The 20,034-nt window shown below is 34.1% G+C and overlaps 1 protein-coding gene across 2 annotated transcripts; it reads right to left on the minus strand.

Annotated features, from left to right (window-relative positions):
* Positions 1-1,554: 1,554 nt before the first annotated feature.
* Positions 1,555-16,376, minus strand: LOC120181983. 2 transcript variants are annotated; one of them, XM_039187014.1, is made up of 4 exons: positions 16,211-16,376; positions 1,983-2,148; positions 1,745-1,867; positions 1,555-1,633 (listed from the first exon to the last, which is right to left on the minus strand). In XM_039187014.1, exons 1-3 carry the CDS (start codon positions 16,300-16,302, stop codon positions 1,781-1,783), a joined length of 345 nt encoding a protein of 114 aa, XP_039042945.1. In that variant the 5' UTR covers positions 16,303-16,376; the 3' UTR covers positions 1,555-1,633; positions 1,745-1,780. The 2 variants fall into 2 exon arrangements, with proteins under 2 accessions (XP_039042945.1, XP_039042950.1); XM_039187019.1 differs by having other exon boundaries at positions 1,572-1,633; positions 1,751-1,867.
* Positions 16,377-20,034: the final 3,658 nt, after the last annotated feature.

Below are 20,034 nucleotides of genomic sequence, written 5' to 3' on the forward strand. Positions count from 1 at the left end.
AACAGACTCAGAGAGAAAAAAAACCGAGAAACAAAGATAAAAAAAGAGACCAACTCACAACAATCAGTAACCAAAAACAAAAGAAAAGGGAGGAGAGAATCTTACCGAGAAAGCTACGACCACCAGACCTCTTCAAACGTCACCAAAACCTTCGAAAACCGAAGGTATTTTTCTTAGATTTGCTCTGATGGGGAGCCGTTTAGAAGAAAAAACCATCGGAACCGTCATTAGGACGGTCCGATCTATATTTTAGTATAAATTTTTTTTTCCGGCCACCGAAGGCGGTGGTCGGCGGTAGAAGAACACCGGCGAGCGGCTGCCGGCCGGCTAGCTTCTCTCTGTTTTAGAGAGAAGCGAGAGAAAATTCTCTCTCTCAGAGAAGAGAGAGAGAGGAAAAAAACGAGAAATGAAGCTGGCCCTTCGGGCCAGCCGGGTTTGGCTTTAAATAGCCCTTCCCGAACGACGTCGTTTCGGGAAGGGCTATTTGTGTAATTTTTTAATTGTTAAATCCCGTCCGCCATCCCTCAAATTTGTAAACTTTACATTTTAGTCACTAAATCAATTTATAATCCTTTTAATTCGGTTCTTTAATTTTAATTTTATTTATTTTAGTCCTTTATATTAAAATAATATATTTAGGGTAAATAACAGATTTAATCCCTTAATTTTAATAATTAATATTTTAATCTCGAGTTTATATTTTTAATTTATTTTAATCTGATATTCAAATTTTAGATAAGTTTTATTTTAGTCACTAAATTAATAAATAAGAAAATAGCATGTTTAATCCCTATAATTTTGATTAATTATGAATTAGATAATTTTAATTTTAATTTTACTATAATTTAGTCACCAATTTTAAATATTTTCATATAGTTCTAATTATATTTTTATTGTTTTAATTTTACTTGTTTATATATTTAAATATTTTTATTATTATTATGTAGTCATAAATATATATATAATAAATAATAATTTATTTTTTCAATAAATTATTTTAATATTTATTTTTCAATATCGAAGAAAAGGACAGTCTTAATACAACTGGATGTTCTATTCTGGTATTTTAAAATTAAATATTATAAAAAATTATTATTTAATTTTATTCAAATTAATATTTATTAATATCAAAGAAAAGAGCTGTCTTAAGGCACATAGAAGTCCTTTTCCGATATTTTTAAATAAATAAATATTTTTTAATTTTGAAATAATAGGATTATAAATTAAATATATTTTGAATTGTTTTAATAGAGACAATTTATAATTAAAAGTACCAATTTTGGGCGTTGTAGGGGTGTTAATCCTTCCCTAAACGTAACCGACCACGAATCCCTTTTTATTATTAAAAAGAACGAATTTTTGGTTATAAACGCAGATCAGTTCATTTTTTAATTGATGTTTTCTTAAAACTCTTTTAAAAATAATCTTTAGGTATTCGACCTACCTGACCCAAAAGGCCGATGGCGACTCCCAAATTATTTTCAAAACCATTTATTCACATCAATTTTCCCGCCAAGTATAATATTTCGTGCCCGGACAAAAACCGGTTACGACAGTCTCCTTGTTATCTGCTGCAACAGACTGCATACTCAAGTAAAATGATGGATTTTCCCCTAATTCCAGAAGTGACAATCTGTAATGAAAGAAAAAATAAAACAATAGATGAGGATGCAATTCAAGGGGAAGGGATTACAGTCTCAATGGTTTAATGCTGGAAGCAGTGAATGAGACTTGTTTCATTTACAATTTCCTTAAATCAGGCCATTGGTGTAACTGCAGTTCAGATCGATCCCATCCCACCAAAGCTACTGGAGGCCTTCCCTTCATGAAGTGTTGTTCCATTCTGGAGCTGCTCGTTCGTTTCTTCCTAAAACAAACATTTAAGGACATTGAAGAAATGAACAGAAAAGAAAAACATGAAGGGGCAAGTATGCAGGTTCCATGATACATATTTGTTGTGCATACATAAACAAGAGTATTGCCTGATATGATTTATCTTCCCTAAAGAATTGCAAGACAAGCGGAGCTCTACAGTCATGGTGCTGCTCTTGTGCGAGAACCGATGTAGGAAAATGCCTACTTACAGAAGCAACCGGAATAGAAGCAGCAGCAATAGGAGCTGCTTGCTCATGGAACATTGAAACTGCATAATTGTACATGATATTGTCATTCAGAACTTAATATCATTATATCTAATAAATTGAAAGAAAAACGGATACATTCATACATAACCACGTATAGGCACTTCTATTTATCCATCTACGAATTTCTCCATATAAATACACAAATTTCCAAGGAACCCGGATTCTATATAAGCATTTAAACGATTTACAAGACTGTGGGAATTGGGATAGAACAGAAGAATTTATGAATTTAAACTAAAAGCAAACTGAAAAACGATGTGACTATACCTATATATCTCCAAGACCAAGACCAACTGTTAAAGTATCAAAGTAACTCAGTAACTAAAGAACACTCAATGAATAAAGAAAACCATGTACTCATTCCTTCATTCATTTGTAAATGCATACCTTTACAGTAATGGCTCAAGCCTCCTTTATACACAAAGAAGAGAGGGAATTATAAAAGCGGGAAATGACATTATAGGGAAAGAACGTTAGAGGAGAGAGAGAAGTTTGTTAAATCCAAACAACTCTAACCACCTCACGTACTTCACACATGCATGAGATACATGCATACATCACATACACTAACATTCCCCTTGCTACTCCAAACCTTCACTCAAACTTCCAATCTGCACTCTGCATACTTCAGACGTTAACATTTCCCTTGCTTCTCCAAACCTTCAACCTGCACACTTAAGTTGAACAATCAACAGTTTCTGCCTATGCTTCACAAATAATGGTGCAGACAGTGACTTTGTTAGTATGTCTGCAACTTGTTCATATGCAGGAACCTTATGAACTTGTAACTTCTCTGCTGCAATCATTTCTCGAACAAAAAAGAGATCAAGCTCCACATGCTTGAATTTAGAATACAGAACATGATTAGCACAAATTGCAACTGCACTTGAGTTATCACACCACAAAGTAGGTTTACCATGAGGAACAATATGCAGTTCACTCAACAAAGACTCAAGCCACACCATTTCAGCAGCTGCACATGCAACACTTTTATATTCTGCTTCAGCTGTTGATTGAGCCACAACCTGTTATTTTCAAGAGCTCCATGAAACTAGATTACCTCCAAAATAAATACAATATCCAAATGTAGAACGTCTATCATCAACATCTGCTCCCTAACTTGCATCAGCAAAGCCTGTCAAAGAAAGTCGAGAAGAAGCCAATAAATGCAAACCAAAGTCAATTGTTCCTTGTAAGTATCTTAAAATACGTTTCACTGCTTGAAAGCGAGTCTCAAGAGGATCTTGCATAAATTGACACACACGATTTACAACAAAATCAATATCTAGGCGAGTGATCACAACATATTGTAAAGCTCCAACAATACTATGATACTGAGTAATCTTCTCTACTGGATTTCCATCCTTAGCTGAAATCTTATAGTTGGTAACCATGGGTGTAGGAATGCCATTTGCATTTTCAAACCCATTGTGATGTAACGGCTCATGAATATATTTCTGTTGACTTAACACAACACCACCAGATTCATAATTGACTTCAATTCCTAAGATAAAATTGAGAATACCCATATCTTTTAGAGTAAACTTTTCATGCAACTTGTCAATAACCAACTACACCTCACTTGCTTTATCACCAGTGAGAATTATATCATCAACATATACAAGAAAGTACAACAAGCAATCCTCCATATTTCGAACAAAAAGAGAAGAATCAGACTTAGCTACCACAAAGCCTTCAGATTCTAGATAGCTCCTTAAACTCTCAAACCACACATCTGGTGCCTGTTTTAAACCATATATAGCTTTATGTAACTTGCAAACTATTTTATCACCACCAAACTCAAAACCAAGAGGCTGAGTCATATAGACTTCTTATTCAAGCACTCAATTCATGAAGACATTGTTAATGTCAACCTGTCTAAGCTGCCACCCCTTCGATAAAGCCATTGTCAAAATGACACGAACAGTTACTGGTTTAACAACAGGACTAAAAACCTCATGGAAGTCAATACCTGGTTTCTGAAAAAAACCTTTTGCTACTAATCTTTCTTTATAACGAGCAATCGAGCCATCTTCATTTCTCTTGATTTTGAACAACCATTTACAATTTACTGCCTTTCTATAATCTTGACTCCAAACTGAACCTCGATAAGTTTATAAAAAATGAGAAAACATTACATAACTTTTAACTTTCTTTTAATCAAGTAAAGTCATGTAAATCTGCTATACACATCGATAAAGGGCACATAGTAGGCAAATCCATCACTAGAAATAATTGGCGTTGGTCCACATACATCAGAAACAACTAATTGAAAAGGGGCAATGTATTTAGTAATTGAATTAGAGAATGCCAGCTTGTGAGCTTTACTCTGTAAAAAAGCATTGCAAACATATGACAAAGAACTTTCATTAGAAGCAACATTACATGATTTCATTACTGTCTTTACCACACTAACATCTGAATGCCCTAATCTTTTATGCCATAAGTCTAATAGAGCACAAGACTTTGACAAATTATTTAGTTGCATATTCTTCATATTAGGTGATAGAAACTGATATAACCCTTCATCCGTGAGCTTCCCGTTCAACAACACGCTATGGGTCCGAGCATACTTCACAAGACATTCAAAAGAATGGAATTCAATACAGATATTATTATCCCTGGTAAACTAGGAAACAAACAATACGTTTTTCTTAATGTCAGGCACATGCAAATCATTTTGCATAACTAATTGCTTCGTTTTAGATGGCAAGCAACTTTGGCCAATATGGGAGATTTTAATACCTTTCCCATTTCCCATATGAAGGCAATGATTACATATATAAGGCATATTCATATTAAGCATAAACACATAATTTGCAACATGATGTGTTACCCCCGTATCTGGATACCACACTGGATCAGCACTACTAGTTGATACAGCAAGATGAGGTGAATGAGTAGTCGAGACAAAGGCAGCTGAAGGATTCACAAATCCTTGTGAACTTTTAATTGACTCCAAACCACTATATGCTTCCATTGGAGAGTACCATGGAACCCTTGATAGAAAGATCCTATACTAGGCATCATGAAATAGGGATTAGAATAATAGAATCCATCGAGGGAAAATGAGCACTCATTATATGGGTGAAAGCATGAGAATTGGAAGGTAACTGTTGATTTCCTACAGAAACTTGTGATAGCCTCCACCCTTCACTACGTCGATTGTCAGTGGAAACACTTATGAAATTCCTATCAAATTGATGATATCATTTTTGCACCGTATGACCATATTTTCCATAGAGCTGACATTTGGGATGATTTGAATTCTCAAACTGACCTAGACCACGTTACGATAACCATCACTAGATTGACCTTGTATAGCACCGTCTTGCTTTGTAGTAACAGTGGTCTCAGAAAACTCAGAATCATGCACCTTAGTATCACCTGTAGACCTAGAAACCAGGTTAGTTGAAATTCTTTCAGTGAGAAACGCCTTATGTCATCCTTCACAATCCAGTAACATTTCAGTGAGCACATATGAGGACAAACTATCTCAGGAATCAATTGCAATAACATATTCAAATTCCATGGATAAACCTGCAAGGATTATATTGATTTGCTCATGTTCAGTGATCGGACTGCTTGCAACACTTAACATATCACATATGGACTTAACCTTAGCAAGAAATTCATTCACCGACTGGCCAACTTGTTAAAAACATTTTGATGTTTTGATATAAGAAATTAAATGTTATTAGATTTCAAGATTTTCTAATCATTTTCAAATATATATTCGATTAAACTTTTCGAATATTAAAATATTACTCCAAGTTTTTCAAATATCAATACTCAAGTGTAAAAGTGTGTTTTTATCTTTTAAACAATTTTACAAAGTATTTCAAGCCTTAATCGAGCCAAAAATATTTTCTTAATAAATATTAAACCGAGAAGGCATATTGCCTAGAGGGTACCGATACCCCCATGTAAGATTTGGCTCCGAGAAATAACAGATTGCTCGGAGGGTACCGATACCCCCATCTTATAACACTCAAAATATTTGAATTTTACACAGCAGGGTACCGATACCCTTTGTAAGGGTACCGATACCCCCTCAACGCTCTAATCTATTTTATTAATTATTTTCACATAATAACGACTCTATTGACTCCACTAATGATCCCCAAAGCTCAAAAATGATCCAAGAAGTATTTAAACAAGCTTAGGAGCCATTGATCAACAACAATTATCAAGAATCAAGAGAGAATCAAAGAGAAAGCATCAAACCTCAAGTTTGTGCATTTTCAACCCTATTTCATTCAATATTCATTTTTGCTTTCAAGAACACTTATTGTGCTCAATTATATTATTCTTGGTGTTCTTTCTTTGTTCTAGAATTGTGCAAACATCTTGCCTTGTGAGGATTTTCTTGTAAGTTTGCAAAATTTGTATTGTTATCTTTGGGAGAGAGTGTTCTCAAGAATTTGGGGTATAATTCTTGAGGGTTTTGTAAGGTTACTCTTTGTCCTCAAAATAAAGACAAATTAGTGAATTTGTGGAAAATCCTTAGTGTGGATAGCTAAGGTAGTTGACGTAGACTTTGGTTGAGAAAGTCGAACCACTCTATATCGTTGTGCAAATATTTTCAATTTTTTGCAAAAGCTTCCACCGAAATTTTTATTGCCAATTCACCCCCTCTTGGACTATTCCGTCGATTAATTAAAATAACAATTGGTATCAGAGCCTCACTCATTTGAAGGTTAAATCGCCTCTTGAGTCATTTTGGGAAGAGTTACATCGATAATCAATTCATCAATGGCTTCCACTTCAAACTCTGACTTCGGTCTTGATTCATTGCCCGTCAACAAGCCTTCTTTCTTCAATGGAACTAATTATGCTTATTGGAAGAATAAGATGATGTACTTCATTCAAGCAAGTGACATGGGAGCATGAAATATTATAGAAGACGGATACATCAAACCTTCCACTCATTGAAGATTGTGGAGTGAATGAGAGACAATAATGTTCCAACTCAACTCCAAAGCTATCCATATTATTTTTTAAGCTCTTGGACTGGATGAATACGGGAGAGTTTCATCTCGTACAACCACCAATGAGATATGGGACAAACTACAAGTCACTCATGAAGGCACAAACGAGGTAAAAGAATCTAAAATTAGTCTTCTAACTTATAGCTATGAAAATTTCAGGATGAAACTAGATAAAGATGTCAAAGCTATGACGGATAGATTCTCCACGATTGTTAATAGTCTCAAATCATATGGAGAAATTATTTCAAATGACAAGCTTGTAAGAAAGTTAGTTTACTCTCTTCCAAAAGCTTGGCAATCAAAGAAGACGACGATCATCGAGGCTACGAACTTAAAATCCTTGGCCCACGATGAGCTTATTGGATCTATCCTCACACATGAAATGATGCTTAAAGAAGAGGAAGACCTCGAGAAAAGAGACGAGCCAAAGAAGGAGACGGAAAAGAAGAAAAACATTGGAGTTACCCTCAAATCAACAAAATATGAGAGTGATTCGGATGAAGATGACGATGACGAGGAAATGGCATTGTTTGCCAAACGGTTCAGAAAATTAATGAGGCCAAACCGAGGAAGAAAATTCAAATGAAATGAAGGCTTCAAGAAAGAACCAAAAGAGAAGGACCCGACCATTTGCTATGATTGCCCATAATTGAAGAAAAATGGTCAATCAAATAATAAGCACAAGGCTCACGTGGCTACATGGAGCGATGAAGAAGGTTCTGATAAAGAGGAACAAGAAGTGGCAAACTTGTGCTTGATGACCATCGGGGAAAATTCTCAGGTAACCTTTAACTCATTTGATTTAGATGATTTATCTTATGATGAGTTATTAGAGGATTATAATGAATTGACTCCGGATTATAAGACTTTATTTTCAAAATACAAAAATGATGTTTCAAAATTAAAAAAAATGAAAATAGTCTTATGTCCAATACCAACAATGAGCTTGAAAGTAAGATTAAAGAATTACAAATCAAAATTAATGATTTTGAAAAGAAAAATATTGATTTGCATAACTTACTTTCAAAAGTTCATGATGATCATCAAAAGGAAATTGATGATCTTAAAGCCTCTTTTAATAAAGTTGGAACAAAAAGTTTTGAAAAAGGTGAAAATTCAAAAACCAAATATGTTAAAAAGAGCTTTAAAAACTATAATCATAGAAGTCTCTAAAGAACCTCAAGTGAAAAATCATTAGAAGTATATGGGTTCCTAAAAGACTTATTACTACTAAAGATAAGGATATCCTACAAAAATGGATACCCAAGGGGACTAGGATTTTAGAAACTAATGAATATGGACCCAAAAGAATTTGGGTACCAAAAATAAAAAATTAATCTATGTTTGTAGGGAAATGAGCATTGCTACAAGGCACGAGAAAAAAATTCAAACTCATGGTACCTTGATAGTGGATGCTCAAGACACATGACCGGAGACAAGAGCCGGTTCATAGAGCTTAACGCTAAAAATGGAGGAGAGGTGACTTTTGGAGATAATTCAAAAGGTCACATTGAAGGTATAGGTACTATAGGTAATACCTCTTCCATACAAATTAAAAATATTTTATATGTGAATGGATTAAAGCATAATCTATTGAGTATTAGTCAATTATGCGATAAGGGATTCAATGTCATGTTTGAAACTAATGGTTGTAAAGTCATTGACATTGCATCTAATCGGATTATGCTTGTTGGTCATATAATAGGAAACATATAAATGGTGCATTTAAATTCTATAGATATGACTAATTTATGCATAGTTGCTAAGGATGAGCATGATAGTTGATATGGCATAAGAGACTAGGACATGTTAGTATGAGTGTTTTGCAACGGTTAATTCAAGGAGATTTAGTTCGAGGGTTGCCTAAACTAAAATTTGATAATGATAAAATCTGTGATGCTTGTGCTAAAGGAAAACAAAAGGGAATTTCTTTTAAATCCATTAATGATGTATCCACTAGTAGAGTGTTATAATTGATCCATTTAGATCTTTTTGGGCCATCTAGAACCACTAGCTTGGGTGGAAAACAATATGCATTTGTAATGGTAGATGACTATTCTAGATATACTTGGGTTCTATTCTTAAGTACTAAAGATGAAGCATTAGAAAAATTCATCACGTTTTCAAAAGTAATTCAAAATGAAAAAGGTTACTCTATAACTAGTGTTAGAAGTGATCGTGGAACTGAATTTGAAAATCTTGGATTTACTGAATTTTGTAATTCTAATGGTATTAACCATAATTTTTCAGCACCTAAAATCCCTCAACAAAATGGAGTTGTTAAGAGGAAAAATTGAGCTTTAGAAGAAATGGCTAGAACCATGCTTTGTGAAAGCAATTTGCCAAAATATTTTTGGGCGGAAGCCACAAATACCGCTTGTTATGTTATTAATCGAGTAATGATTAAGCCTGTTTTGAAGAAAACTCTTTAAGAAATTTTGAAAAATAAAAAAAACCTAACATTAGATATTTTCATCCTTTTGGATATAAATGTTTTGTTTTAAACAACGATAAAGAAAATCTTGTCAAATTTGATGCTAAAAGTGATGAAGGAATTTTTCTAGGTTATTCCTTAAATTCTAAAGCTTATCGAGTATTTAATAAAAGAACTTTAGTTGTAGAAGAGTCTATATATGTTGTTTTCGATGATAATCCCCTTCCGAGGAAGGATTCTTGTGTAAATGATGATGTAGGTATTGTAAACACAAATGACGTTAGATATGACGTGGGAGAACCATCATCAAAGGAAGAAAAAAATATGAGAAAACTCAAGATCCTCTCGAAAATCCAACCATTGAAGAAATGGAAGTCTCTTACCCAAGAGAGTACGACTATGTCAAGGATAGTGAGATAATAGGTGATCCATCCAAGGGGTAACAACTCGATCTTCTCTTAGAAATATTTGTAATTATGTTGCATTTATCTCATGCATAGAGCCTAAGAATATTAAAGAAGCATTAAATGATGAACATTGGATTATGGCTATGCAAGAAGAGTTAAATCAATTTGAGAGGAGTAGAGTATGGACATTAGTTGAAAGTCCTAGTAATAAATCTACTGTAGGTACTAGATGAGTATTTAGGAATAAGCTTGATGAAAGTGGTAATATAGTGAGAAACAAGGCTAGACTTGTTACTCAAGGGTATACTCAAGAAGAAGACATAGATTATGATGAAACATATGCTCCCATAGCTAGGATGGAAGCAATTAGAATGTTATTAGCATTTGCATGTTTCAATGAATTTAAACTGTATCAAATGGATGTTAAAAGTGCATTTTAAATGGTTTTATAAAAGAAGAAGTGTATGTGGAACAACCTCCTGGTTTTGAAGATTCAAAATTTCCAGATCATGTTTTCAAATTGACAAAATCACTTTATGGTTTAAAACAAGCTCCTAGAGCTTGGTATGAAAGACTGTCAAATTTTTAATTGAAAAAGGTTTTTCAAAAGGGAAGGTTGACATTACAATGTTTTTAAAGCATAAAGGTAAAGATTTATTAGTAATTCAAATTTATGTTGATGATATAATATTTGGTTTTACTAATGATGCTCTTTGCCAAGAATTTTCTAAGCTAATGCAGAGTGAATTTGAGATGAGCATGATGGGGGAGCTCTCAATTTTCTAAGACTCCAAATCAAGCAAAAAAAAGATGGCATCTTTATTAATCAAGCTAAATAAGTCAAGGATATGCTCAAGAAGTTTACTTGGACTAGAAAATGGGAAACATCATGCCACTCCAATGAGTTCTTCTACAAAGCTTGACAAAGATGAAGGAGGTAAATGTGTGGATGTTAAATTATATAGGTCAATGATTGGCTCTTTGCTCTATCTAACCGCTAGTAGACAAGACATTATGTTTAGTGTTTGCTTATGTGCTAGATTTCAATCATTCCCTAAGGAATCACATTTACTAGCTGTTAAGAGGATCTTTAGATACCTTAAGGACACTCCTAGTTTAGGACTTTGTATATCCTAGAGACTCTAGCTTTAGCTTGCATGCCTTCTCTGATGCGGATTATAGAGGATGCAAAATAGATAGGAAAAGCACCTCCGATACTTGTCAATTCCTAGGAAATATGTTGATTTCTTGGTTTTCAAAGAAACAAAATTGTGTTGCATTATCTACCACTGAAGCGGAATATATTTCAGCGAGTAGTTGTTGTGCACAAGTTTTATGGATGAAACAACAACTTTTTGATTATGTAATTGAAGTACGTAATATACCTATCAAGTGTGACAATACTAGTGCTATTTGTCTCACTAAAAATCCCATCCAACACCCTAGAACTAAGCACATTGAAATTAGACATCATATCATTAGAGATCATGTCGTTAAAGAAGATATAGTTCTAGAATATGTTGATACTTTGCACCAATTAGCATATATCTTTACAAAACCTTTAGATAAAGAAAGATTTTGGACACTTAGGAGAGAATTAGGTTTGACCAACCTACCTTGACTTAGTGTTTAAAATAAGTTTAACACTTTTAATTAGTTTTGGAAAATGCTTATAAAAATAAAACTTTTGATTGCATCCTTTGCTATTAGTTAGGGGGAGTTTATGATTCTTAGTGAGAATTAATTATATGTTCAAATAATGTTTAAGGATATATTTACATTAATTGAACATTGTTAATTTTCATAATATGAGTTGCCAATACCACTAGAACAAAATGTTTAGCTTTGTGAGTGTTTAAACACAGATTTTTCTGGGCTAGGTATCGATACCCCCTTGGATGGGTACCGATACCCCCTTGAGGGTACCGATATCCTCCACGGGGTCTGGTTTTTAAACGCCCAAAATAACACTTTCACTCAAAACCCTTTCTTCTCTCTACATGTCGTGCGCCTCCTCTCTTACTCTCTAATCTCCATTTTTTCCAAAATCGTCAAAAACAAGTCATAATTACTTCAGTTTTCAATTTCTAAACCAGCTAGCTTCATTAATTTCGTGCAAACAACATCAAAATCTACTCAATCTTCACTTTTCAAGGTAATTTTTCTAAACCCACTATTTTATTAATCTTGAACATATGACTAGTTTTAATTAGTTCTAGATTAAAATAAACATTGGGCATTGCTTAGATTTTGGTTTAGAACTATAATCTACAACTAATTTCATCAAAAAGCACAAGATTTTTCAAGATTTTTTTTTTAAAATTTTCGGAAAAAAATAAATAAATTGGGTTTTGTTTTTAAATTGTAGTTTTTGATTTAATTATGTTGTTTTCATAAAAATTTATACATATATTGATTTTCAAACCTTGTTTTCAAACTCGATTTTCAAAAATTGCCCATTAAGATTACTTTAGAGAACCTTGAAATAATGAGGACTCATTTGAGTTTTGGGATTGATATTATTGTATACATGTGTTTTAAAATTGTAGGTTAATCTTTTCTATTCCGATTTCCTAAATCATGTCTAAAAAATGCCCTAGAACATCCTTTAGTCGTTCAAACCAACTGCCAAACCCACCTCTAAATCCACCTCCTATCCAACAAATTCCTAATCCTGATGATCCTAATATGACTATTCGTGATTCGTGTTTCAATAGACCTGGTCGTAGACAAAATCTCTTCTTCAGGTATTCTCAATATTTTGAGTCATACAAAATTCGGGAGGGACAAATTCCATCTCTTCGAGCTATGTTAGAAATAGATTTTAGATATCTTCCTACCCTACGAGAGTGGAAATTTGATAAAATTTTTGAACTCGAACCAATAGTTTATCATCAACTTGTTCGAATCTTCTATTCCAATGCCATTTGTGTCCAAAACCGGGATAAAATTGAAACCTTAGGAATTAGATCCTACCTTCTAGGAAAATTCATCTATATTGACCCGGGATACATTGCTCGTGCATTTGGATTAGATAATGTCGGCTTAGAAAATGAAAAACAAACGATAGGTACTCCTTATAAAAGAAAGGAGAGTGCGAGTGTATTAGATCTCCATGATCGTTTCCTTCATCTGATGATCTCTTGGTGGTTTCGACCACCCGGAGGAAAATACTCCACTCTTAGAGCTCTAGATCTTTGGTGGATACATTGTATCCAAAACAATAATAAAATTAACCTACCTCAGATTATCTTTGCTGAAATTGTTGAAACCATAAACCTTGTCGCTAATAAGAAACTCTGTTCATCTCTAGTTTACGGTTGTCTTTTAAATAATCTGTTTGCCAAAGTCGAGCTTAGGGTAAGCCTTGATGCCGCCATCCCTCTCAAAAATCAAATTAATCTAATTTCTTTAACAAAACCGGGATGGATAAAGGATAAGAAAACCAGGCAATGGGTTCGATCTGCTAAGCATACACCGGGAGCTAGTTCTTCAAGAGCTCCACCAGCACCGGGAGGGGACGGATCCTGAACTTCAACAGTTGATGCAAGACATTGACGGAGTTCCCGACGTTGAGTCGGAGCAACACAAGGAACAAGTACAACAAGAGGATCAAATGCATCCATATTTTCGATCTTTTTTTAAGACATTCGACTTTCGATATGCATCCATGGATTCACGGTTTACATCCATAGAGTCTCATTTATCCGCAATGGGAGCTCAACAATTAGAGAATCAACAAGAGATTCGAGCAAACCGTGAAGCAATGAATACTCGATTCAATGCTATAGACGATATACTCGATGCGCTTACACGAGATGTGGCTAATATATGGACACATCTATCTCATCCTGATCCTCCAATGGAGTAGACCTTGCCTAGTTTCGATTTTTCTTAAGACTGAACTTCAGATTTAGAACTTTGACTTGTTAAACATTTTAATGTTTTTGGATTGAATGTTTTTTTTTTGTTTGAATGTTTAACTTTGAATGCTTATATTTATTTGGTTTGGTTTAATGTTTTTGCATGATTTACATTATAGTTGCAATATGACCAATTTACCATTTCACATTATTTTTGAATATTGAATTATGGAACTAATGGCTAACATTTCTCTTGATTGTGATCTTAGCAGCTTAAGCTTTATCTTAATCGATCAATTTTTGATTTAACAAAAAGGGGGAGAAATATTAGAATAAGGGGGAGTAATTTCAAAACTTGATTTCAAAAATTATTTTCATAGAAAATCTTAAAATTGCTCAAATGTTTTGTTATATCAAAAAGGGGAGATTGTTGAAAACATTTTGTTGTTTTGATATAACAAATTAAATGTTATTGGATTTCAAGATTTTCTAATCATTTTCTAATATATATTCGATTAAACCTTTCGAATATTAAAATATTACTCCAAGTTTTTCAAATATCAATACTCAAGTGTGAAAATGTGTTTTTATCTTTTAAACAATTTTACAAAGTATTTCGAGCCTTAATCGAGCCAAAAATATTTTCTTAATAAATATTAAACCGAGAAGGCAGATTGCCCAGAGGGTACCGATACCCCCATATAAGATTTGGCTCCGAGAAATAACAGATTGCTCGGAGGGTACCGATACCCCCCAGGAGGTACCGATACCCCCATCTTATAACGGTCAAAATATTTGAATTTTACACAGCAGGGTACCGATACCCTATGCAGGGGTACTGATACCCCCTCAACGCTCCAAGTTGTTTTATTAATTGTGTTCACACAATAACGACTCTATTGACTCCACTAATGATCCCCAACGTTCAGAAATGATCCAAGAAGTATTTAAACAAGCTTTGGAGCCATTGATCAACAACAATTATCAAGAATCAAGAGAGAATCAAAGAGAAAGCATCAAACCTCAAGTTTGTGCATTTTCAAGCCTATTTCATTCAATATTCATTTTTGCTTTCAAGAACACTTATTGTGCTCAATTGTATTATTCTTGAGTGTTCTTTCTTTGTTCTAGAATTGTGCAAACATCTTGCCTTGTGAGGATTTTCTTGTAAGTTTGCAAAATTTGTATTGTTCTCTTTGGGAGAGAGTGTTCTCAAGAATTTGGGGTATAATTCTTGAGGGTTTTGTAAGGTTACTCTTTGTCCTCAAAAGAAAGACAAATTAGTGAATTTGTGGAAAATCCTTAGTGTGGATAGCTAAGGTAGTGGACGTAGACTTTGGTTGAGAAACTCGAACCATTCTAAATCGATGTGCAAATATTTTCAATTTTCTGCAAAAGCTTCCATCAAAAATTTTATTGCCAATTTACCCCCTTCTTGGCCTATTCCTTCGATCGATTAACTCAACACAACTTTACGTTGAGAGTGAAGACTATGCCGAAGCGACGATACATTGGCACTTGATCGAGCACCAAACAAGCGTGAAATAGTAGTCCAAATAGTATTAGCTGAAGTGAGTCCAGTGAGATGTGGTAATACTTCAGTGCTGACAGTAGTAAGTAACCATGATGCTAACAACTTATCTTGTTATTGATAAAGAATGAACGCCGGATTATCCTCAACATGTCCGGACTCCGTCGTTATAACCGCCACATGAGGCCCACCTTCATCCGAAATAAACCAAAGTAATCCATAACCATCAATAATGAGAGATACATGATGCTTCCATAGTAAATAGGTATTCTCATAAAGCTTGACCACATCTTATTTGGGAATATGCTGAACAGAGGAGATCTCCATCATACACAACCACGAGCAGTAACAAACTAGCAATGATTGAACTCCCAATCCTGGCGACTGATACCATGTTAAAGTATCAAAGTAACTCAGTAACTAAAAAACACTCAATGAATAAAGAAAAACCATGTACTCATTTCTTCATTCATTTGTAAATGCATACCTTTACATTAATGGCTCAAGCCTCCTTTATACACAAAGAAGAGAGGGAATTATAAAAGCGGGAAATGACGTTAGAGGGAAAGAACGTTAGAGGAGAGAGAGAAGTTTGTTAAATCCAAACAACTCTAGTCTCCTCACGTACTTCACACATGCATACGAGATACATGCATACATCACATACACTAACACCAACTATAACAGAAACAAAATTACTTCAAGAAGAAAAGCCCAAGAAAGTCAATTTAACAATTTATACATGTGTGAATACTACAGGCACAAAACAAGTAGATATAAAAGCTGAAACGTGGGTAATTTACTAATAATTAGAAACAAAAAAGAAAGTAAATCTTGCCTGAAGAAGACGGTGATAAAAAGCTGGAACTTTTGAGTTGGATTCTCGTGGAAAAAGATGGAGGGGAATAGAGAAAACTCCTTGCAGCTTCCATTGATGGAAATGATATTATTTCTTTACAAGATAGCCTTAAACATGACTTGTTTTGTTGTTGTGGGTACGTGTGTTTTGTATAAGTTTAAATTTAAATATTTATCTCGAAAATATAATATTTATCCAATTAATATAGCACAAATCATGTCATTTGTGAAATTCCGAAATTCTCATTTTTTTTTATCGCACTCAGTGTGATAAGAAATTTGATTTATATTAAATAAGATTTAACGTTCTAGTAGGGGCAGAAAGAAGAGAATGGCGATAGAAATTTTGTACACTTAAAGGATCAATTCGAATAAACTCGGAATTTAATTATTAATTAATTATCAGACAAAAAAGATCTATTTTTAGGTCATGAAAATGAGGGATAGAGGAAACAGTCATGTGAATGAGTGAATGAGACAAAGTCATGTGTTGGGTGGAAAGTTTCTGTCAGCCTGTGTTAGCCCCAACAACGCAACATGGGATGTGATGATGCCATGTTCTATGTTGCCTTTGAGATGCTCTATGCTCTGCATGTCATTAATTTTTTTTATTAATTTAAGATTAATATAAAATAATATATGTTTGAAATTACTTTTTAACTATTTAATAATAAATATTTATGTCCACATCATTTAATTGTTTATTTACGTTATTGTGGGATACATTTCTTAGTAGGGTTTTATTTATTTTGGAAGATGATGATTGACGAGTTTAAGTATATTTAGATGTTAGCATTTTTAATTTAAATATTTAAAAAGAATATGCATAATTTAGATTTTACTTTTTAGATAAAATGAATTGTCCGTCCAGCTCAGTTGGTAAGAGCGTAAGGCTCTTAATTTTGTGGTCGTGGGATCGAGACCTACGATGGACAATTCATAATTCTAATTGCAGAGGTCTCTCACGGAAGCTACTCTCAACCTGACGTTGGGGACAATCTACTATCCTACCTCCTCCTATCCCATTACATATGGGAATAGGGTCAACAAATTTAATTTTTTTTATAGATAAAATGTAGTGATTTAGATTTTATATGAAAAAGAGAAAATAAAGAGATATTATATAGTCACAATTCGATAGGTATACGTTATTTCATATAGCCACAATTTAAAAAAAAAATTAATCTATCAAATTTAGAGATATTATACTTTCATTGCCACACACGAGAAAGCACATCATATCATATTATATTTGAAAGTCACACCACATCATACGTGTATTTTTAAAATCATAGCTAGTGGGGCATATTTTTATTTTATGTGACAATAGATATGTTGGAATGGTGCGATCAAATTGGAAAAAAATCAATAAAAAGATTATATAAATTTTCTCGGAAGAAGAAGTACGTGCGGTGCAAAGATATGAATTAGAACGAGTATAAACTGAACGATGATACGCGAGTAGAGGTGCACAAAAAATTCGAATATCTGATTTTGTCTAAAAAATATCTGAAATCGGTTTTTGGAAAAATCGGTTTTTTTTACCGGATCGGATATTTAAAAACCGGATAGTATAATCGGTTTGGGAAAAAATTGAACGACCGGTTTTTTTACCGGATTAAAAACCGGTTTTTTTCAAACCGGATAAAAAACTGGTTTTTTATCCGGAAAAAAATCCGGTTTTTTAAAAAAACTGGATTTTTATCCGAAAAAATCCGGTTTTTTTGCAAACCGAAACCGGTTACACCGATTACACCATCCGGCCCTCCAAACCGGTTAGAATCCGATCCGGTTTTTTTAAAATCCGGTTTTTGGGTTGGGGGAAAAAACCGGATCGGTTTTTATCCGATCCGAATTGGATTGAAATCCGGCTTCTGTGCATCTCTATACGCGAGTATTATTTTCAATCACTTAATGATAATATGTTGAAAGGATGTATTTAAATAATTAAAAAAATTAACCAATGTGTGATTTATATTAATCAAATTTTACATTAATTACTTATTAGTTTGTTCAAATTTTTAAATATAGATTTTGAAATATGAATTCATTGAATAAATAAAGATAAAATTAACACGTGTTTTTGTTGTTTGACCTAGCTTGTGTCATTGATATTCCTATCAACGAGAGGTTTAATGGAGACCAGCGGTGAATCAAACGTGCGAACCATGTAATCGCGAGGGAGATTGTCCAGCAGAACTCCAGAAACCAACCACAAGAGCTGAGCAAAGAAATAGCACGAACAAGTAGGAGCGGATGATTGTGTTAGATTTAGCTTGAAATTAAATTGATAAGTTGGAAATTTTATCTTAGTTGGTGGCCAAATTTTGAATATGAGAATTTTATATTTGGTGGCTAACTTGTACACATTAGAAAATTCTTTGGTAGGTGAACTTATTTTTCATGTTTGATCCCTAAAACATTAGGTTATTTATAAGTTTAGTCCTTAAAACTCAACTATAAATAGGTCTAAGTATTTCATTAGAAATCATCCCAAAAACAAGTTCTCTCTTCCTCTTATATTCTTCATTCTCACACTTTGAGAATTCTAAAGAAATTCCATTTGTTATAATATTGGCGATATAGTGAAATTATCATCCGGTGTGGTGGCCGAGGAGTAGACGATATTCTCGTCGAACCTCGTAAATTTAATGTGTTTTCTCCTTTATTGTTTTTATTCGGTTTTTTCTATTGTATTTCAATATTCAATAGTTTGACAAGTTTATTCGCTGTGTAACTTTTGGTGGTTTTGATATTGACATATTAGGTCAATTTTAAAACTACGTTCGTGTGAGAAATAACCCGATTTTCACAATAGATCGGTCGCTCCATAATCCTTAAGAAGGCTAACAACTTGCAAGCTATCCGCTTGCACCTGCAACAGTTCATAGATCCTAAGCCTGTAAACCAATGTAAATGGTCCAAAGCTCGGCATGGAGTAGGGAGGAAATACCGATAGCTTTATGATAACCAACGACCTATGAACCATCACTAGTACGAACAGTGCCACCAACAGAGCTGTCCCCGTGATGGAAGCTACAGCAGAGTCCTAATTGAGGCGGTACCAAGCAACTGGTGGAGGCATCCACTTGATCTGCTTCTCCTGACGATTCGTCGTCCCCGCTGCAGGAACCCGGGTGGTAGCAAAGCTAACTGATCAAGATAAACAGAGATTGACGACATCTTCCATGGTGTGGCAGGAATCCGTGAAAATGAAGGAGTTCCTCCTTTTCCAAGTTTGCCACAGAACCGTGGCAAAAAGTACCTTCTAGGGGCAGCTCAAGACGATGATGGATGCGGCACAGGCAAGGTTGGAGCTGATCCAATCATGGATTGGGACAAAAAAGAACTGTTGTGTGGAGGTTGTAGGGACGAGATTTTCCCAAGCGGTCTTCACAGCGGGACAGTCACGCAAAACATGAGCGGTAGTTTCTACCTGAATACCACACAGAGGGCGCAAGAGATATGGGGTTAAGCCTCGTTGGTACCTTTCATTGTTTGTTAAGATGCGGTCCTTGATGATCAGCCAAAGGAACGCCCTGACGCATTTAGGGACTGGGAGAGATCAGACAAGCTTTCAAATGGGATGGGGAGTACCGGAGTATCTCTAGTAGTGGCTGTAGGCGGAACGAACAGTGACAATTATTTTAATAAATAATTAAAAATAAACATTATTGAGACAATTTATTTTAGAAAATAATGGATAAATATATTTTATTGGTTGATCAAGTTATCATTTTTATTTTCTTATTTTCTTTTAGGTGATTAATTCTAGACCTTATAGGATATTTTTATTTCTTCTCTAA

This window comes from Hibiscus syriacus, unplaced genomic scaffold, assembly GCF_006381635.1.
Source record: "Hibiscus syriacus cultivar Baekdansim isolate YM2019G1 unplaced genomic scaffold, ASM638163v2 tig00003721_pilon, whole genome shotgun sequence".
NCBI lineage: Eukaryota > Viridiplantae > Streptophyta > Magnoliopsida > Malvales > Malvaceae > Hibiscus > Hibiscus syriacus.